Here is a 22,844-nt window from a genome sequence, read left to right as displayed (position 1 = left end):
GGCTGGTTCCAAAATAAAGGAACCCTGCGCCCTGGCTAGAGAGGCCGACAAGTATTTTGCGGCCTGCGACACGCGGTCGGTGTACGGTGCTGCCGTAGTGGATCCCGGCGCGGAGGCTCCAGCGCTCCCGACTTCCCTCATGGCCGCTGCTACGCCCCGTCCACTACCGCCGCCGCCACCACCACCGCCGCCGGCACGGCCGCCGCGGCCGTTACCACCGCAAACCTGGTGCTACTACCATGCCAGGTTCGGCCGCCAGGCTAAAACGTGTCGCCCGCCGTGCTCTTTTGTCGGGTCGGGAAACGACCGGTGCTCACTTGCAGCCATGAGCGTCAGCCATTCTGGCAGCCTCCTTTTCATCACGGACACCATGTCCGGGCGCCGTTTTCTTTGCGACACAGGAGCGCAGGTAAGCCTCCTCCCCGCCTCCATGTCCGACAAGCAAACCGCGGGCCGGGGCCCCGCTTTGCTTGCCGCCAATGGTACACCCATCCGCACATTCGGGAAGCGTTGCCTCTCCCTGCGGTTCGGAGGGCAGCGCTTTCAATGGTCGTTCGTGACCGCCAGCGTGCCAATGGCACTGCTCGGTGCGGACTTCCTATGTGCGAATGGGCTGTTGGTCGACGTGAAGCGCAGACGGCTCGTCCAGGCCGAAACCTTCAGCTCGCTCGCTTGTTCGCTGAGCGGCCCATTGAGCGGCTTGCCAAGCGGCTTGCTGGAGGGTTCCGTCCCGGCGAGTTTAGTTTGCACGCTTCCGGCAGCGGACGACTTTACCCGCCTCCTCGCCAGTTTCCCGGCCCTCACGCGGCCCACCTTCTCAGCGGTGGCCGTTAAACACGGGGTGGAGCACCATATCCCCACGGTCGGGCCGCTGATCTTTGCCCGGGCACGCCGACTCGAGCCCACGAAGCTCGCGGTGGCGAAAGCGGAGTTCGCCATGCTGGAGCGGCTGGGGATCGTACGGCACTCCAACAGCACTTGGGCTTCTCCTCTGCACATTGTGCCGAAGCCCGGTGGAGGATGGCGGCCGTGCGGGGACTACCGCCGGCTCAATGATGCCACCACCCCCGACCGCTACCTGGTCCCGCATATCCAGGACTTTTCCGCCCGGTTGGCAAACACGACCGTGTTTTCCAAGGTGGACCTCATCCGGATTTGGTTTGGAATTTTGAACCACCCAGGAATGAAAACTAGAAATACAGATCTGGGATCCCAGTGCAGGTATATCGACAGATTTTAGTTGAGAACAGAACTGGAGTCCAACATTTCCCACCATTCTTTATGAATAAAATAAGGAAGCGCACACCCCATTTATCAGAAGCAAAACCTTGCGGTCCACGTAAATGGCGAGTGAGGGGGAAACCCACACACACTAAACGGTTATATTTCTTACCATCAAGCGTTCCCGACACGAGCTCATAATACAGTTCATCTAGAGTGATATTTTCTGGCACTTTGACACCAACCCAGGCCTTTAGAACACTGGACGTTCGCCGAATTTGGCAAACAACGAACAGCTTTTTCTGTCAAACTGTCGTGCACATGTAACTTGGCTCAGACAGTACGCGAGCACATACAAAATTCGAACCTCTCCCACTGAACAGGAACGGATTTTACTGACTTCGCGAGCAAAAAAAAAAAGAAAAGAAGATTTTTTAGGGGCGGACGACTTTTATGGGGCGGGCGGCGATGATAAACAGGAATTTTTTTAACCAGCCTAAAGTCCCTGTTAGCCGTTGAAATAACACCAGGTGGCTTGACTCAGCCTGTCATTCTTCCCAGGTAGGCAAATTGAGTACCAGCTGACTGGTAACAGGGGCATTGCATCAGCGGCACGGCCGTGCTTCCAGAAAACGATGCAACCAGCAGCCACAGGTTGCATACGAAACAACATGGAGTCATTCCCTAACACTGCTTTCAGCAGTGGGTGTATCTGTGTGTGACTGATAGATGATTACATGATTATCAATAACAATCATCATCATTATTTTACTTTGTTTCTAAACTACGGTGTCGCTTGCAGGATGATTTGCTATCTCTGGCTCATATCGAAGTAGATGTTGAAGAAACCAATGATCACCATCCAGTGTTCATTCCAGTTACATATAAGCTACACATGACCGCACCAGGAAGAACAGGCCTTGTTCTAACCCAGCTCTCAGCCACAGATGCTGATGGTGGACATCTTGGACATGTAACCTACAGCCTGGTGCAAGGTGAAAACAATGTTGGACCCTTCATGCTAGATCCAGAGAGTGGTGAGTAAGGAAAACTAAACAACATTGCAACAGTAAACAGTCAACAACAACAACACATGTAAATATATGTATATACATGTGTATATGTATATGTGTATATTGGGAATGTATGTATGAATGTATTGATGTGCTTTACTAAAAATTAACTGGAACTGCACTCGGTAGAGCACATAGTCACCTCAGGCATTCATTCTGAACAAAAATACCATCTTACCTGAACATGCTACTATTATGGTCCATATACCCGTATCATCCAGGCCTTCATTATGGCACCCACATTGCCATTTGCCGAAGCTTCATTGATTATAATTTATTAATAATTAGGACATTTAACAAACACTTTTGTGCACATGCAGGTTAAATCGCGTCGATGAAGATGAATATGAAAACAAATTCAAACTACATTCCCCATGGTTTGTCGATAATATGTATGAAGTTTCGCATTGATCTGCTAAGCGGTTCTGGAGGAGAAGAATTTTTGCATTTTTATTTTAAATCCAATATTTTGGAGATGTGGTCAACCCAAGACGTGTTGCAGCTTATGGTAAATCGAATTATTCCCAATTACTGAATCTCCATTAATGGTTGATTGCAGAAAAAATTTGAATGCCAGATGTGTGTCAGAGATATTCGAGGGTTCACCCGCCAATCTTTTTGTGAAGGGACAGATCGAGTACTGGAATCTTCCCTGCTTTGAACATCATGTTCCAACTGGTTTGACCATGTGTACTCTGTCATCAGTCAGGGTTTTGTGATTAAAATAAATATTTCCTGCGGGTGTTTTGGTTAGCAAACATCATCGTATTGCACACACACACATGGCGGAAAGTCTTTAACCACAGTTCCTCCTCATTCCCAAGACCTCCTCCCCCATCTCCATCTGCAAGTAATAAGTGGGCAACCTATTATAAATGAGAGCAGCTTACTAGTTGAGTGGGAAAATCCTCGTTGCATTGCCCTCGTCGCTCTGGGTTTGATTCTTACAACTGTTTCGAACAAGGGGTTTCGGTTACATCTGTTCTCTGTGATGGAGCGGCGACCTGTCCGCTATTGCTTCTCAGGCACAGAAACGATCATGGCTTATCAAGAGCAACTGATGCTCTGTCACTAGTATGGACCTAAACTCCCACCTCATACCATTTTAAACCCGTTCTTGTAACATTTTCATGTCATTTGTCAGAACACAGTTTAAGCTTAACATTTTGCTTTTGTTTAAACGTTTTTAATGTTGTCTTTTTGTTATCTTTGCCACTGAAGGTAGACGGAGGTTATGTTTTCATCCCTGTTTGTCTATCTATCTGTCTGTCTGTCTGTTTGGCTGTGAGCAGAATCTACTATATAAGAGAGATAAGAGAGATGTCTGTCTGTGTGTAGCCATTTTTCTCAGAGATGGCTGAACGGATCTTCGTCAAACTTTCAGAGGTTTATCAGTGAGTGCCTGGGAGTGTTTTCGGCAAAATAAAAAATTATGAAAAAAACCACGTTTTTTTGGAGTTTTTAAAATTTAAATCGCTCGATATTCGCATAAAAAAGTACACATTCGCATAAATAAATACAAAACAATCACCAGACATTTGAACACAAATAAATCAAACAATTCCGGAAGTGTACGAAGTTGGTAGTACGGCTTCTTCTTCTTCCTGTTTGGCATCACACTTAACTCAGAAACGTGATGAACGCCATGTTCACCCACCAGTATATATATGAACCCACTTCCTCGCCTGCCTCCCTCCCCTTCCCCTCCCCCTTCCCCCACACCCCCCCTTCCCCTCCCCTTCCCCCCTCCCTCCCCCTTCTGCCCCTCTCCCCTCCCCCCTCTGCCCCTCTCCCCTCCCCTTCCCCCTCCCCTCCCCCACACTCCCCTCCTACTTCCCCCCTCCCCCTCCCTCTCCCCCTCACCTCCCCCACACTCCCCTTCCTCCTCCCCCTCCCTCCCCCTTCCTCTCCCCCCCACTCCCCTCCCTCCTGCCTCCCTTTCTCCCCCCTCACCTTTCCCCCATCCCTCCCGTTTGCCCCATCCCTCCCCCTTCCCCCCTCTCCTCCTCTACCCTCTCCCCTCCCCCTTCCCCCCTCCCCCTCTCTCCCCCCTCCCCCCCCCGCTCCCCTCCCCATATTTCTGCTTTCCTTGCGTCCGTCCGTTTGTGCGTCCATCCGTCTGTGATAGGTTTTCGTTACCGTGATAACTTGAGAACTGCTGAAGGGATCTAAGTCAAACTTGGTGCAGGTATGCATAATAAAGTAAAGAAGAACTGATTCAATTTTTGGGTCAAGAGGTCAAAGATCAAATGTCAGACGTCCCGTTATGTAAAAATTCTGTTACTGATCTAATTTGTGAACAAGTCATGGTATTTTCACCAAACTTGGTACAATTTTATATTACTAGGGCATGCCCGTACTATATATATATCTAAAATTATATCCCCCCCCTCTATTTACATGAAATGGTTTGGTCCATTCGCAAAGCCAAAGCGAACGGCTTGCGAGTACGGTGACAATCCCCCCCCTCTATTTACATGAAATGGTTTGGTCCAAAGCGAACGGCTTGCGAGTACGGTGACAATCCCCCCCCTCTATTTACATGGAATGGTTTGGTCCAAAGCGAACGGCTTGCGAGTACGGTGACAATCCCCCCCCTCTATTTACATGAAATGGTTTGGTCCAAAGCGAACGGCTTGCGGAGTTTGGTAAAGAAATCGCCATAGCGTGCACAAACGCGCAGGAAAGCGAATGAATCGCAAATTAGTTTTAATTAGTTGTAAAACATAGTTTAACGCCAACATAGTTTGCCAACGTGAAATAAATGAATACGCTCTCAAATGTGCCGTCCGAGGCAGAGTCTGTTCGCCACGTTCGGCACACGTGATAGCTCGCTGCTCTCTGATTGGTTGAATCGTTTTTTGGACATAGCTCGCTAACTACTTGTCCGATTAATATGAAACCTTGAAAAGGCACATCCTCGGGTCCCCAGCAATATACCTGGCAAGTTTCAAGTATATCGGACCCGTGGTTGTCGAGAAACAGCGGTCACAGACAGACACACAGAGATTACTGGCATTATAGATAGACTAGGGCATGCCCGTACTATATATATATCTAAAATTATATCCCCCCCCCCCTATTTACATGAAATGGTTTGGTCCAAAGCGAACGGCTTGCGAGTGGTGACAATCCCCCCCCTCTATTTACATGCAATGGTTCGGTCCAAAGCGAACGGCTTCCGGAGTTTGGTAAAGAAATCGCCATCGCGTACACAAACGCGCAGGAAAGCGAATGAATCGCAAATTCGTTTTTATTAGTTGTAAAACATAATGCCCAATTATTCAATTATCGCCAACGTATTTTGGCTTTTTGCAATTTAATCGCAAGGAAAAGTAGAAAGAGAAGAGGGAAAAAAAGAAAAGCCTTGCCTTGCTGCAAACAGCTGCTGCAAACAACAACAACATGGAAGGCTGCACTGTCCGGAAGTTGGCATATCGCAGTTACGATTATTTTAGTGTTAATGGCCAATTATTCAATTAGCGCCAACGTATTTTGGCTGTTTGCAATTTAATCGCAAGGAAAAGTAGAAAGAGAAGAGGGAAAAAAAGAAAAGCCTTGCATTAACGCATTAACGCTTGCATTGCATTAACGGTTCGGCACACGTGATAGCTCGCTGCTCTCTGATTGGTTGAAGCGTTTTTTGGACATAGCTCGGTAGGTACTTGTCCGATTAATTACAAACCTTGAAAAGGCACATCCTCGGGTCCCCAGCAATATACCTGGCAAGTTTCAAGTATATCGGACCCGTGGTTGTCGAGAAACAGCGGTCACAGACAAACACACAGACACACAGACACACAGACACACAGACACACAGACATACACACAGAGATTGCTGGAATTATAGATAGATGATGCAAAGATGAACTGATTCGATTTTTGGGTCAAGAGGTCAAAGATGAGAGGTCATGTTAAGTTGCAATTATGTCCATGATAACTTAACTGCTGAAGGGAACTAAGTCAAATTTGGTATAAGTATATATTATGATGCAAGGGTGAACCGACTCAATTTCTGCATCAAGAGGTCAATGGTCAAAGGTCAGTTTCTGTAATAAGTTGTTGTTACCGCGATAACTTACTTATGGCTAAAGGGAAGTAAGTCAAACTTGATACAAGTATGTATAATGATGTAAATGGATATTATGGGATCAAGATGTCAAAGGTCAGAGGTCCAATTTGGTTAAAAAAAATTCTGTTACTGTGCTAACTTGTGAACCAGTGATGGGATTTTAACCAAACTTGGTACAACTACATATTATGATGAAAAGATGAATTGATTAGATTTTGGCATCAGAGGTCATGTCAGGTAAAAATGTGATACTTGAGAACAGCTGAAGGGTTTTAAATCAAACTTGGTACAAGTGTGTATAATGATGTAATAATGTGGGTGGAGGCATTTCGGTCAACGTCACAACGTCGAAGTGTGCCTTTCGAGTTTTTAGTGATTTTTCACCATCGAGAGATGGGGCCAAAAACGATATATGGCACAATATCTCAAAGCGTTGTGGACGGTTTTGGTAGTTGACAAATAAACGCCAATTCGATTTTGGTTAAGGTCCGGATTTAGGTCCGGCATATCAGTGGGGAAACAAAATGTAAACTGGTCAGCCAGGTGGAGGTATGCACTCTACCGAGTGCCGTTCTCGTTTTAACCTCATATTTACCCTTCTGATTAAAGTTAAAATTTATCATCCAACATTTGTTTCTGATCATAAGGATGTTCTGCTCATTAGCTTTCAATAAACATCAATAACCAAGGTGTGCAAGCATTTATTGCTTCGTTAACCATGTAACATTCAGGTCGTTAATCATTTATTTAATTTGATTTATTTTTATAGCAGCCGGACGAGGCTGGTCACTCAAAAGGAACATGCTCACCTTTCAGCTGTCCATTCTTTGTTTGATTCTCGACCTGACTATAAACTGTCATCATGGTGCTTCCAAGGTAGAGTTGCATCAATGAGTTGCATCAATGTTGTGCACCTTCCTTTGGAGGGGCTATCAAGCTGGTGACTCGACCACTGGCATTCGCCGGTAGACATTCAGAATCCCGAATCCTCTGTCACAAGAGTAGGCCATTGTTAGGGTTAGAGTTAGGGTGGACCACATGAGTAGGCCTCACTAGCCCATAAATGTAGGCCATTGTGTGCTGACACTGTGGCCAAATTCCAAATTCTTGTCCTAACCTATAGCAACCTGTGACAGAGTGGTGATCTGTTCAGGTTTTGTTCTTCTCCAGCAACATTCACTGCTCTGTCTTGGGCACCCTGATGCTCAGGGAAGCGTATGAGTATATGTTGACCTTTTAGTAGTGACATAAATACCAACATATTGCATGGATGCTTTGCCATATTTACTCTTTAAAAGAAAAGATCTTGTGCCTCGAACAAGACCCTAACTACATTTGGTGTTTTCCTTTCTTTGTAGGAGTGCTGAGTCTGGCAAGCCCTTTGCCCTCCGACTCTCCCCCCACTCTCCAACTTTTGGCAAATGCGCATGATGGCGGTGGGCTGTCGGCCGAGACCCTCGCTCACATTTCCATAGTCCTCAGAGGGAAGTCCGATAGTCGTGCAAGCCCTTCTGATCCCTCCGGTGGCGTCGTATTTGCGAATCTCCCGTACAGGTTCTCTGTGTCGGTCGACGTGCCAGCGGGAACTCTGGTGGGGACAGTGAGCGCAAGCGGCAGTCTTGGTGAGACTTTGTTTTTTACGACAGAAGTTTGTCCTTTCCACCTGCCCAGCAACAAGATTGCATGCACTCTGATGACCGTCAATATTCGATTAAAAGATCATCAATGATGACGATATAAATACCAAACCTCAACATTTTACGTTCTGTGAATTAATATGAAATGGAACACGAGGAATGAAAGTAAAACCAGATGTGACAATCACTGCATAGTCTTTACCTTTTTCACTCTTCTCCACATTCAGACCATGTGACGTATCATGTCCATGATATATTTTTTGCTTTGTTTCTGTGTTTTGATTATTCATTGTATTACCTTGTTGTTGATCAGTATCCAAAATCTGACACTTCCAGACACCGAACATCACTGAGAACGTGTTTTTATTTTTTTACCAGTTCTCTTCATTCTTCTCCTTGATGATCTAAATCATGTGTTCAAAAAAGAAGAGGTAGTAAAGGAAATTGTTACAACTTTCATTTTGTGCCACTCATTTATGGACACTCTACGTTGTTTCATCTGCTCAGTCCCCACTATACTGGTATTTAGTGCAGGCAGAAGCTTTGAAACGATGAAACAGTAAAAGGCTATTTGTGCAAAATCGAGATTTTTCACTCATCCTCTGGTGTCCTCATTGCTCAGTATCACCTTCAGCTCCCATAGTAGGGTCCCCTCAGGGTTTATGGAATGTCTTCTTTCTCTGCAGCTCTGCAATCTCTGCAGCTATGGTTAACACTTAAATGTTTCCCAACGAATCGTTCCATAGCATATCTGCCAACTCTGAGAAGTTTCTTTCTTGGCCATCATCGACTTCATTGAAATGCGCCGAAGTTGACGATGTCACATAAGAGAAACCAATTGCGAAGCTTTAAGTTCCTCAGTCATATGGATCCTGAGATAAAGGTTTTGCAAGTGTTGACCAAAAATAGTCCTCAAGAGACTTGGCATATTGTTGAGGTCTCTTGATGTCTTATTCATTTTGATTTCCCCAGATATTTGTACCTCGATTGTAGAATTAGTTTTTGTACTCACACTAAAAACACAGACCTTGGTAAATGTCCACAAAAGCAATGCTGTGGTGATGCAACCTCTCGAACTGAAGTACAAAACAATACTGATCATGTGAGCAACATCTGAGCAACATACAGACAGTAATTTGTGTCAAAGAATAATCCTCATTAATAAATAATTAATTTGAACATTATTATCAAAAACAAAAATTAAGAGAACATAAACAAATATATATTTTTCAGGAACGTGTCCCCCTCGAATAGCGGGGTCCTACTGTATATGTACAGTGTAATATATATATATATATACTAGCAGAAGTACCCGGCATTGCCGGGCGGGGGCGGGGAGGGGAGGGGAACGGGGGGGGAGGGGAGGAGAGGGGGAGGGGTGAAGAAGGGGAGGGAAGTACCCGGCATTCCGTGTATAAACGTGAGGGAGAAGAGGGGGGAGGGGAGGAGAGGGGGGGAGGGGGAGGGATGGGAGAGGAGTGGGGGAGGGGGAGGGGGAGGGATGGGAGAGGAGTGGGGGAGGGGGTAGGGGGGGAGGGGAGGGGGGGAAGGGGTAGGGGGGAGGGGAAGGGGGAGGGGGAAAAGGGAGGGGGAGGGGGAAAAGGGAGGAGGAGGGGTAGGGTGGAGGGGGAAGGGAGGGGGAGGACGGAGGGGGAGGGGGAAGGGGGAGGGAAGGGGAGGGCCAGTGAACAATGACGTTGCAGTTCTCATGGTCAGAGAGCAGCACAACAATCGCGACATCGTCCTGAATCTTCGCAACAGCACGAAGCGGGTTTTGGAGACTCACCGATCCTGTGACGCCCTCCAGTACCGGCGTTGCCGGGTGGGGGAAGGGAGACCCGTACATTCCCAACCCGTACATTCGCCCTCTTGACTCAAGCTCACTCGGACAAAAGCCTCGCACAAATTACACCGTGAAGGCCCAATGGCCATGTCTATGCCACAAATCAAGTACGTGAGCAAGTCGGGCGCACTGAATTGAAAATATATAGAACGCTCATACTCCGTGAAAAGTGAAGCCAACTGGCGGCGGGCATGGAACATCACGTGATCGCTCTGAGCGAATCAGCGCGCTGCTCTGCCACCGGTCAGAATCCGTGCATAATATTCCTCGCTGAAAAAAAAATCTATGTGAAACATACTACTATCTATGCTAAATCATACTAAATCATGCTAAATGCTAATCATGCTAAAATCTATGCTACTTGCTGTGAGTTTATGGTGGCAAGGAACATCACGTGATCGCGTCACGAACATCATTCGTGATCACGTCATCACGTGATCGTCATCAATGAGCGCGAATGAGCGAATGAGCGCGCTGCTCTGCCACCGATTCAGATTCTGTGTATAATATTCCTCGCTGAAAAAAAATATGGATCTAAAGATGAAAGAAAAAAAAACCTATGTGGTGTGAATGGCAATGTTCCTCGCTGAAATGTGAAAAAACGCAATCGCTTTTCGCTCTGAAATACGTGCGAACGCGTAACTGAGTTAATGGCGGCAAGGAACATCACGTGATCGCTCTGAGCGAATCAGCGCGCTGCTCTGCCACCGGTCAGATTCCGTGCATAATATTCCTCGCTGAAATGCGCTGAGGTAAAAATATGGTAAAAAAAATATTATGAAATAAATTTCCTATCCCCCACAAGTAACCCGGTGTGGTAATCGAAAACCGATTCAAAATGGCCCCTCGCTACGACTTTCCACGATCGCATTTTATTTTCACCACTTCAAATCGACCGATTTTTACCAAATAAAATATCGCACTCGATGCACGGATGTCATGTTTGCAGCAGAAATTGAAACGGATTCTAATTTGGACATAAAATGAAGGCGTGCACAATGAAACAAAATCTCCTCAGAATCGAAAGTCGTGCCGCGGGATGTGGTGACGTCACTGCGTTTCAGCCTTAAAAACTCAATTTTATATAACTCCATATTTTGAATAACTCGGTCAATTTTTGCCCAATCTTCGCCAAATAAAGGTCCCTGTTACCTACAGATACCCCTCTACCCTCCTAGGGGCGAAGTCAGGATGAATTTCGTAGGAAGGGGAAGGGGTCCCTACTCACTGATAATATTTCTCGCTGAAAAAAAATATGGATCTAAAGATTTTTTATTTTTTTTATTTTTTTTTGTATACTGAATCGAGGCTCGTGAAAGAGGGGGGAAGGCAATGGCAATGTTCCTCGCTGAAATGTGAAAAAACGCAATCGCTTTTCGCTCTGAAATACGTGCGAACTCGTGACTGAGTTAATGGCGGCAAGGAACATCACGTGATTGCTCTGAGCGAATCAGCGCGCTGCTCTGCCACCGGTCAGATTCCGGTCATAATATTCCTCGCTGAAATGCGCTGAGGTAAAAATATGGTAAAAAAATATTATGAAATCAATTTTTAGGTCGGCCATGTTCTTCCCAGGTTCAATGGCCATGTCTGTGCCAAATATCAAGTACGTGAGCCTCTCCGTTTGAGTCTATCGGTAACATTACACACACACACACACACACACACACACACACACACACACACACACACAAACTGTGTTTTATATGTATATATATATATATATATATATATATATATATATATATATATATATATATTGTAACGAATTTGAGAAGTGTAACGGATTTGAGAAGTGTAACAATTTTGAGAAAGTGTAACGAATGTGAAAAGTATGGTTTTGTTGTGTGTAACTGACCCTCGTAATGTAAAGAATGGTCGCAGCTCGTCCTCTTAGTTAATTCCATAAACCTACACACAGGACACGATATATCCTTTTAAATAGTTAGTCCCTTATTCTCTGTGTAGGCTAACGATGTGTTTCCCACTAGTTTGACTCTTCATTGCACCGAATTAAATAAGAGTAGGCCCTCTGACGCCCCATGGCAGCTTCCAAGTGCCAGGTTCGCCACTTGGCTGCAATTGCCTCTTTAGGCACTTTGCTGCATTTCCATCTGCCGTCCACTTTGCTGCATTTGACTCCATTACGCACGAGGTAACGCCGAAGAAGAAAGACGGGTCTCCACCTCGTCATAGAGGGGAGGAGTAAGTCGGCCCCGCTCATCCAACCCAGAACGAGGGGTTTGGCTTGAGAGGGCGGAGAGAGAACGTGTGGGGGAGGTTCGCAAAGGGTGAAGGGCGGGGCCTATATAACCCGCCGCGGGACGCTCCCCAAGGAGATCTGAGATGAGCTTTGACGGAGATGGGTCCAGGAGATGCGCTGGAGACGAGCAGGTGTGACTGAGCCGCCGTGAAACGTGCCGCGCTGCAGGAAAAGCGGACCGGAGCAACGCAAGGAGCGCACGAGGCAGCAATACAGAGAAAGGAACTTCGCCCGCGCAGTTTGGGACCAAAGCTCGGCTTCTTGACGGCGGTGCCTTCTGGCCCGACCGTGCCCAGTACCCGCTGAACCTTCCTTGCCTCTAAAAGCCACCCATCTCCAAGCCATTCCTTCCGACCTGCATTTCCCCGTGTAAGTGTGATCGTCCGTCTGTCTTTAACGTTGTCCTGGGGTTTATTAATTAAGCTTGTATAGGTAAGCTAAAGATTTCACTGTGTGCCTGCTCCTTCCATTTTCTGTATATAACCAACTGCTCTCTTTGCTTTGGCTTGTGAAAATAATTAATAAAACCTGTTATTCCTCCGTACGTCTTCTTCTTCTTCCTCTTTACATTCGGTCGCTTTAGAGTTTTCCATATTGAATAGCTGTGGCGCGATACGGCCAACGTCTGGGTGAATCGGGTGAATCGGGGAAAACTGTTAGGTCGCGGTGCCTCCGCTCGGTAAACAACATCTTATCCGCGGACCGTAACAATTGGTGTCAGGAGTGTCGGATTCGGACCTGAAGCGTTTAACGCGCTCAAAATTACAAAGTACCGAAATTGCTTTTGTTTTACAAAACCCGAATTTTGAAATCGCGCCATGGCTGGTCAAGGCGACAGGATGCCGGTGGGAGAGATAGACGGGGTAGAATCGATCCAGGACCTCGGGGAAATGTATGTGGATGAAAGAGAGGAGGAGAACATTGGCAATGTGGTTGAGGGGGTATCAGGCGCACAAAATGGCGCTCTCGCGCACATGGTTGAGGGGGCCACGGCCGCGGAACCAATGGGCGTGGTCCAAATGCAAGCCTTCATGGCCCAATTCATGGCACAAATGCAGGCGTCCCTCAACCTGCAGAGGGACGGAGCGAGGGCTAATGGTGAGCAATTAAGAGAGGGGTTAGACAAGAATTTTAAGAAGTTAGACAATAAATTTGAGAGGCTAGGAAGCAAAATGGAGCGAATCGGCAAAATTGCGGACAAAATGGGTGACCGCATCAAAAATGTGGGGAGACCATGGATCGCATGGTGGGCGAGAGAGTCCCAAGGGTGCACGACGAGGTAACGCGGGTCGAGAAGCGCTGGTTGAGCGAGGCGGAGGAAAGCACGGGTAACTGGACCGGGGTAGAAACCGCGACACGGGGTTTGGAAAAGCCGGCGACCGATGAGGTAGAGGGAATTTTATTAAAGCCAACGGTCGTCGAGGGGAACAAAGACAAAGCAGTAGTGGGTACAATTAAAATTGAAGAGACAACGGAGGTAGCCCGGGAATTGCAGGGAGAAATGGAATATGTACAAAGTCCCTGCTCAAATCATGATGATGTGCTCACTAACCAAATAAAGAGTTTGCAGGTGCGCGTGGAGAAGGGAATCCCCCAGGTGAGTCGTGCTGTATATTGTGCGGGTATATTTTGTAGAAGGATGTTTGGCGACAAAAGAATTGTCACGCGATTGGGGTCAATATGGCACCCGGGCGTTGGTGAAGGGTCCCGTGTGAGTAAAAATGGCACGCGTGTGAGGAAAAAGTGTGCGTCAAAGAGTGAGCGTGTTATAAAGTGTGGGAGTGAGACCGAGTGCGAGCGAAAATGCACGTCGGGGTGTACGGAGTGTACGTGCGAGGGTGAGAGCAACCCGGAGAGTGAGTTGGTGGTGGAGCGGGTGCGAGAATGCACGCTTGGAATGGTTGAGGGTGTGCGAGGAAGCACACCTGAGTTGGTCATGGCGCGGGTGTGGGAGAGCCCATGGGAGCGCGGTAGTGGGTGGATGCAAGAGTGCACGCCCATGGTGAGTGTTATGGAGGACGTAACGGAGGAGAGGTGTGGACCGAAGTGTGCGAACGGCGAGTGTGCGCGAGAGGTGTGGTGTGTAACGGGGAGAGCGTTGGTGGAATGTACGGACGGCGTTGTAGCACCGAGCTCGGTGAGGGTGAAAGGGGTAGCGTATGCGTGTGAGCATGCAGGTGAAGCATCGACGGTAACCGGGTTAGCGTTTAGGGCGACGGATAGCCGATGCGAGCACTCGGGGCGCGGTGTGCTTTGTTGGATGCGAGGCCCGGCGCGGATCGAAGCTGCGTCGTTTCTCTTCAAAGCGTCGTTGCCGATTCGGGCTTGGCCCCGCCCCGCACGGTCGAGTCCGGGCCTTGTCGGGCGAGGCGACCGGTACGGTTCAAGGGCGAGTGGGAGGAAGCGGCACGGTACCCCCTGGCGGGGACGGGGTTCCGACCGGGGGAGATTGAGCCATCGGGCCCGGGACCGCAAGGTACCGCGCCGAGATGGTGCGTGGAATCTCGGCCCAACCAAACCACCTCCCTTGATCCGAAAGCCAGACGGATTCAACCTGCAGGCGACCAAACCACCCGAATTCATTGCTCGGCTTTGCGAAGCCGGGTTTTAATGATGTCATGACGCACCGAGGCTAGGATATAGCGGACTGTGATGATGATGATGATACTGATCGTGTTTTGATCCGAAATTTAGAAAAGTGAATAGAATTGGCAGTAATTGGAAAATTTTTGATTTGTGGAAATTGGACGAGCAAAATTTATAGTAAGAGATGCCCCATGTGATGGGATGGCCAATCCACCATCCCTCACATCGGGGGCAAAGGAGCACTAGGTTATGGGGTTTATGACAGTGTAAGCTCGCCAAGGGAGGGTTTGGATAATGTGTAGGGACCTAGAAGATGACCTTAGGTAATGGTAAGATTAGGTAGTGACAATGATACCGGGAGTGGGGACGCAGGTAGATTAGAGTGGATGATAATGACGTGGTATGTGCTTAGTTTAAAGGGAAGACGGGGAGCACTAAGTTAGCAGGGCAACAGGTAGATTAGATGATGCCGTGTGTGAGGAACAGGTGTGATTGCACAGGTGTGCAACTGAACAGGTGTATGGAGCAGTGTTTGAGTGATGGTGATGGTGATGTGTGTTGTGTTGACCAACTGGTCCAGGAAGAGGAGGAGGGTGCAGGTGGCACAGGCGTGCAACGACAGGTGTATGGAGAATGGTTGTGTGGAATATGTGGAATATATGGAGTATTGGAATGGATGGTCGTGGAGTGAGTATGGTGGAAACTATGGAGTGGAGTGGATGGTGCGAAGGTGTGAATGGGGGAAGGATGGACCCCCATCACGGATACCCGGGGCGGGTAGTGTAAGTGTTAGGTAGAGGGTATAGGTAAATTGTGGTTGGATATTGGCATCTGTGGTGCGGGTGAAAGAATGGTGTTTGGATGGGTGCATTAGTGTTGTGGAAATGGCTGGGCGTGTAGCCTGTTAGTGTGTGTAGTTGGTTTGGGCACTCCACCACTGTGAGGATGTCGGCCAGGTGAGGCCGCAGGTGGGCTCTGGGAGCCGGTAGTTGTGGATGGGGCCCGAGGATCCGGAGGACGGACCCGGGTAGCCCAGTGCCAGAGGGCACCGAGTGGGGTGACAGAGCCAGGAGGGGCCTTCCCCAGTTAGTTAGGTTAGGGTGAGGAGCTAGGTAAGCTCGGGTGGCAACTACAGTGGTGGAGGTGTGCAGGTGGGTAGACCTGCTGGGAGAGCTACACGTCTCAGCCCAGAAATTGTGCAAGGGCACCGGGAGATGAATCGGGGGAGTGAGACCCCAAAATGGAGAAGCACCACAGTTTGGGCAATGGGAATTGGTTTTTAGAACCCATAGTGTAAGTTGGCCAATGGATTGGCAGGGAAAGACCCCGGGTAGTGTAAAGCGTGTTAATGTCATTTAGAAAGTAGTTAGGATGAAAATCTCCTTGCACCATCTGCATCCACTCACCTGAGGTGACAGGTACTCCACACCATGCCAGGTGGTTTTTATTATTTTTATTGATGAAAATGTTGGAATGTGAGACGCATCATGACGTGGGTGTGACATTGTGCCTTGATGTTCCATCTCTTCCTCCTAATGAGGGTTGATGATGAATTGGGTGATGGCAAATTTTGGATAGAGGGATTGTGGAGACGAATTTGGTGTAGTAGTCCTGCGGCATAGCAGACCAATTGTTCAAATTGTTCTAAAAGCACCAAAATTGGCACACATGTAGATTAATATATTCTAAACATTTTTGGATATGGAGGCATTCAAGATTAGCCCTGTGGAAGATATGGCGGCCATTGTTCAAAATGGCCGCAATTTACCATTAGCGTCATTACATAGACTTCATTATGTGTCGTTAGTATGGTGCTAGATGGTCCAAAATTCCTTTTTTTTACATCAGAATTAACATCAATAAGTGTTTGATATAATAAGGTAGAGTAGGTGACAAGGGGGGGTGACGTACGGTAGGGACGAGCTTTCTCACTTCGCTCTCCATACGCACTTCGCCTTGCATTGCCTTGTTTGATGTGTACCCTTGTGACCTTACCCCTCGCTCATCTGTCTTTCCCCCCCTTTTGTCTCCCACCTGAGGACTGTGTGCCACTGGGTGTTGAGGGGAGCGTGCGGAGGTCGTCTTGTGTGCCAGGACCCTCTCAACCAGCATGCATTGCATTGATGTACCACTTTATGGACCGCTGTTCTGCGGCCAAGTACCACTTGATGGACCCCAGGTTCTGGGGCAGGGCACCTCTGTTGGAGACCGGCCATAGTGGCCAGGGAATCTTGCTTGCGGACCTCGGTAAGGTGGCACCTATGCCAAACAGGTGGACCACCCTTCGTTGGCCCCTGTGGCCCTAAATAAAAATGGACACGGTTTGTGCTTTTTATATGTCCAAGTAGGCCGCATGAAGCAAGAAGACATCGGGAAGAACATTGGCCCAGCAGAGAAGAAGAAGACCACCACCAGTTGTTTTTTTGTGTGTGTTTATTGCAAACAGTAATGACTGTGCACTGGTTGGTGCGTTTGGGTGCTTTTGGGTGCTTTGGTGTTATTGGTACTGGTGCATCGATGCAATGCGTGCTGTCTCCTCCCTCCCAACAGGAATTTCCTTCTCTTTGTTTCCCTAAAAAAAGAAAAGAAAAAAAAAAACACAGGTCCTGGGTTGCGTTGTAAATAAGAAAGAACATCACTGTAAATAATGCTCCCCACCGTAAATGTATAGCTTGAAAACAATTCCGTAATTCGGTTATCCTGTGGGCGCAAATCTGTTAGGCAGGGTGCAATGCAGCAGGGGGACATATTTATTTGTGTTTAAAATTGTCACACTCAGGGTCAGGTTAATTGTAGAGGGAATTACACCTACGTGTCACACTAAGTTAAAGTTTTGTAGGCCTGAGCACGGGCCTGAAGAAAGGGAGGGTGCAGTGTAACGAATTTGAGAAGTGTAACGGATTTGAGAAGTGTAACAATTTTGAGAAAGTGTAACGAATGTGAAAGTATGGTTTTGTTGTGTGTAACTGACCCTCGTAATGTAAAGAATGGTCGCAGCTCGTCCTCTTAGTTAATTCCATAAACCTACACACAGGACACGATATATCCTTTTAATAGTTAGTCCCTTATTCTCTGTGTAGGCTAAGGATGTGTTTCCCACTAGTTTGACTCTTCATTGCACCGAATTAAATAAGAGTAGGCCCTCTGACGCCCCATGGCAGCTTCCAAGTGCCAGGTTCGCCACTTGGCTGCAATTGCCTCTTTAGGCACTTTGCTGCATTTCCATCTGCCGTCCACTTTGCTGCATTTGACTCCATACGCACGAGGTAACGCTGAAGAAGAAAGGCGGGTCTCCACCTCGTCATAGAGGGGAGGAGTAAGTCGGCCCCGCTCATCCAACCCAGAACGAGGGGTTTGGCTTGAGAGGGTGGAGAGAGAACGTGTGGGGGAGGTTCGCAAAGGGTGAAGGGCGGGGCCTATATAACCCGCCGCGGGACGCTCCCCAAGGAGATCTGAGATGAGCTTTGACGGAGATGGGTCCAGGAGATGCGCTGGAGACGAGCAGGTGTGACCGAGCCGCCGTGAAACGTGCCACGCTGCAGGAAAAGCGGACCGGAGCAACGCAAGGAGCGCACGAGGCAGCAGTACAGAGAAAGGAACTTCGCCCGCGCAGTTTGGGACAAAGCTCGGCTTCTTGACGGCGGTGCCTTCTGGCCCGACCGTGCCCAGTACCCGCTGAACCTTCCTTGCCTCTAAAAGCACCCATCTCCAAGCCATTCCTTCCGACCTGCATTTCCCGTGTAAGTGTGATCGTCCGTCTGTCTTTAACGTTGTCCTGGGGTTTATTAATTAAGCTTGTATAGGTAAGCTAAAGATTTCACTGTGTGCCTGCTCCTTCCATTTTCTGTATATAACCAACTGCTCTCTTTGCTTTGGCTTGTGAAAATAATTAATAAAACCTGTTATTCCTCCGTACGTCCTTCTTCTTCTTCCTCTTTACATTCGGTCGCTTAGAGTTTTCCATATTGAATAGCTGTGGCGCGATACGGCCAACGTCTGGGTGAATCGGGTGAATCGGGGAAAAACTGTTAGGTCGCGGTGCTCCGCTCGGTAAACAACATCTTATCCGCGGACCGTAACAATTGGTGTCAGGAGTGTCGGATTCGGGACCTGAAGCGTTTAACGCGCTCAAAATTACAAAGTACCGAATTGCTTTTGTTTTACAAAACCCGAATTTTGAAATCGCGCCATGGCTGGTCAAGGCGACAGGATGCCGGTGGGAGAGATAGACGGGGTAGAATCGATCCAGATCCAGGACCTCGGGGAAATGTATGTGGATGAAAGAGAGGAGGAGAACATTGGCAATGTGGTTGAGGGGGTATCAGGCGCACAAAATGGCGCTCTCGCGCACATGGTTGAGGGGGCCACGGCCGCGGAACCAATGGGCGTGGTCCAAATGCAAGCCTTCATGGCCCAATTCATGGCACAAATGCAGGCGTCCCTCAACCTGCAGAGGGACGGAGCGAGGGCTAATAGTGAGCAATTAAGAGAGGGGTTAGACAAGAATTTTAAGAAGTTAGACAATAAATTTGAGAGGCTAGGAAGCAAAATGGAGCGAATCGGCAAAATTGCGGACAAAATGGGTGACCGCATGCAAAAATGTGGGGAGACCATGGATCGCATGGTGGGCGAGAGAGTCCCAAGGGTGCACGACGAGGTAACGCGGGTCGAGAAGCGCTGGTTGAGCGAGGCGGAGGAAAGCACGGGTAACTGGACCGGGGTAGAAACCGCGACACGGGGTTTGGAAAAGCCGGCGACCGATGAGGTAGAGGGAATTTTATTAAAGCCAACGGTCGTCGAGGGGAACAAAGACAAAGCAGTAGTGGGTACAATTAAAATTGAAGAGACAACGGAGGTAGCCCGGGAATTGCAGGGAGAAATGGAATATGTACAAAGTCCCTGCTCAAATCATGATGATGTGCTCACTAACCAAATAAAGAGTTTGCAGGTGCGCGTGGAGAAGGGAATCCCCCAGGTGAGTCGTGCTGTATATTGTGCGGGTAGATTTTGTAGAAAGATGTTTGGCGACAAAAGAATTGTCACGCGATTGGGGTCAATATGGCACCCGGGCGTTGGTGAAGGGTCCCGTGTGAGTAAAAATGGCACGCGTGTGAGGAAAAAGTGTGCGTCAAAGAGTGAGCGTGTTATAAAGTGTGGGAGTGAGACCGAGTGCGAGCGAAAATGCACGTCGGGGTGTACGGAGTGTACGTGCGAGGGTGAGAGCGACCCGGAGAGTGAGTTGGTGGTGGAGCGGGTGCGAGAATGCACGCTTGGAATGGTTGAGGGTGTGCGAGGAAGCACACCTGAGTTGGTCATGGCGCGGGTGTGGGAGAGCCCATGGGAGCGCGGTAGTGGGTGGATGCAATAGTGCACGCCCATGGTGAGTGTTATGGAGGACGTAACGGAGGAGAGGTGTGGACCGAAGTGTGCGAACGGCGAGTGTGCGCGAGAGGTGTGGTGTGTAACGGGGAGAGCGTTGGTGGAATGTACGGACGGCGTTGTAGCACCGAGCTCGGTGAGGGTGAAAGGGGTAGCGTATGCGTGTGAGCATGCAGGTGAAGCATCGACGGTAACCGGGTTAGCGTTTAGGGCGACGGATAGCCGATGCGAGCACTCGGGGCGCGGTGTGCTTTGTTGGATGCGAGGCCCGGCGCGGATCGAAGCTGCGTCGTTTCTCTTCAAAGCGTCGTTGCCGATTCGGGCTTGGCCCCGCCCCGCACGGTCGAGTCCGGGCCTTGTCGGGCGAGGCGACCGGTACGGTTCAAGGGCGAGTGGGAGGAAGCGGCACGGTACCCCCTGGCGGGGACGGGGTTCCGACCGGGGGAGATTGAGCCATCGGGCCCGGGACCGCAAGGTACCGCGCCGAGATGGTGCGTGGAATCTCGGCCCAACCAAACCACCTCCCTTGATCCGAAAGCCAGACGGATTCAACCTGCAGGCGACCAAACCACCCGAATTCATTGCTCGGCTTTGCGAAGCCGGGTTTTAATGATGTCATGACGCACCGAGGCTAGGATATAGCGGACTGTGATGATGATGATGATACTGATCGTGTTTTGATCCGAAATTTAGAAAAGTGAATAGAATTGGCAGTAATTGGAAAATTTTTGATTTGTGGAAATTGGACGAGCAAAATTTATAGTAAGAGATGCCCCATGTGATGGGATGGCCAATCCACCATCCCTCACATCGGGGGCAAAGGAGCACTAGGTTATGGGGTTTATGACAGTGTAAGCTCGCTGAGGGAGGGTTTGGATAATGTGTAGGGACCTAGAAGATGACCTTAGGTAATGGTAAGATTAGGTAGTGACAATGATACCGGGAGTGGGGACGCAGGTAGATTAGAGTGGATGATAATGACGTGGTATGTGCTTAGTTTAAAGGGAAGACGGGGAGCACTAAGTTAGCAGGGCAACAGGTAGATTAGATGATGCCGTGTGTGAGGAACAGGTGTGATTGCACAGGTGTGCAACTGAACAGGTGTATGGAGCAGTGTTTGAGTGATGGTGATGGTGATGTGTGTTGTGTTGACCAACTGGTCCAGGAAGAGGAGGAGGGTGCAGGTGGCACAGGCGTGCAACGACAGGTGTATGGAGAATGGTTGTGTGGAATATGTGGAATATATGGAGTATTGGAATGGATGGTCGTGGAGTGAGTATGGTGGAAACTATGGAGTGGAGTGGATGGTGCGAAGGTGTGAATGGGGGAAGGATGGACCCCCATCACGGATACCCGGGGCGGGTAGTGTAAGTGTTAGGTAGAGGGTATAGGTAAATTGTGGTTGGATATTGGCATCTGTGGTGCGGGTGAAAGAATGGTGTTTGGATGGGTGCATTAGTGTTGTGGAAATGGCTGGGCGTGTAGCCTGTTAGTGTGTGTAGTTGGTTTGGGCACTCCACCACTGTGAGGATGTCGGCCAGGTGAGGCCGCAGGTGGGCTCTGGGAGCCGGTAGTTGTGGATGGGGCCCGAGGATCCGGAGGACGGACCCGGGTAGCCCAGTGCCAGAGGGCACCGAGTGGGGTGACAGAGCCAGGAGGGGCCTTCCCCAGTTAGTTAGGTTAGGGTGAGGAGCTAGGTAAGCTCGGGTGGCAACTACAGTGGTGGAGGTGTGCAGGTGGGTAGACCTGCTGGGAGAGCTACACGTCTCAGCCCAGAAATTGTGCAAGGGCACCGGGAGATGAATCGGGGGAGTGAGACCCCAAAATGGAGAAGCACCACAGTTTGGGCAATGGGAATTGGTTTTTAGAACCCATAGTGTAAGTTGGCCAATGGATTGGCAGGGAAAGACCCCGGGTAGTGTAAAGCGTGTTAATGTCATTTAGAAAGTAGTTAGGATGAAAATCTCCTTGCACCATCTGCATCCACTCACCTGAGGTGACAGGTACTCCACACCATGCCAGGTGGTTTTTATTATTTTTATTGATGAAAATGTTGGAATGTGAGACGCATCATGACGTGGGTGTGACATTGTGCCTTGATGTTCCATCTCTTCCTCCTAATGAGGGTTGATGATGAATTGGGTGATGGCAAATTTTGGATAGAGGGATTGTGGAGACGAATTTGGTGTAGTAGTCCTGCGGCATAGCAGACCAATTGTTCAAATTGTTCTAAAAGCACCAAAATTGGCACACATGTAGATTAATATATTCTAAACATTTTTGGATATGGAGGCATTCAAGATTAGCCCTGTGGAAGATATGGCGGCCATTGTTCAAAATGGCCGCAATTTACCATTAGCGTCATTACATAGACTTCATTATGTGTCGTTAGTATGGTGCTAGATGGGCCAAAATTCCTTTTTTTTACATCAGAATTAACATCAATAAGTGTTTGATATAATAAGGTAGAGTAGGTGACAGGGGGGGGTGACGTACGGTAGGGACGAGCTTTCTCACTTCGCTCTCCATACGCACTTCGCCTTGCATTGCCTTGTTTGATGTGTACCCTTGTGACCTTACCCCTCGCTCATCTGTCTTTCCCCCCCTTTTGTCTCCCACCTGAGGACTGTGTGCCACTGGGTGTTGAGGGGAGCGTGCGGAGGTCGTCTTGTGTGCCAGGACCCTCTCAACCAGCATGCATTGCATTGATGTACCACTTTATGGACCGCTGTTCTGCGGCCAAGTACCACTTGATGGACCCCAGGTTCTG

General features: G+C 48.7%; 1 protein-coding gene across 1 annotated transcript in view; it reads left to right on the top strand.

Annotated features, from left to right (window-relative positions):
• Nucleotides 1–22,844, top strand: part of LOC137422204 (protocadherin-16-like) — a 169,954-nt gene that overhangs the window by 75,325 nt on the left and 71,785 nt on the right. Inside the window, exons 5-6 of the mRNA XM_078772677.1 lie at nt 2,024–2,258; nt 7,725–7,988. Coding sequence (XP_078628803.1) covers nt 2,024–2,258; nt 7,725–7,988 — 499 coding nt within the window. The remainder of the gene's footprint in view (nt 1–2,023; nt 2,259–7,724; nt 7,989–22,844) is intronic.

Source organism: Myxine glutinosa, chromosome 2, assembly GCF_964187855.1.
Source record: "Myxine glutinosa chromosome 2, kmMyxGlut1.1, whole genome shotgun sequence".
NCBI classification, from domain to species: Eukaryota; Metazoa; Chordata; class Myxini; order Myxiniformes; family Myxinidae; genus Myxine; species Myxine glutinosa.
This window is presented reverse-complemented; position numbering and strand designations above follow the sequence as displayed.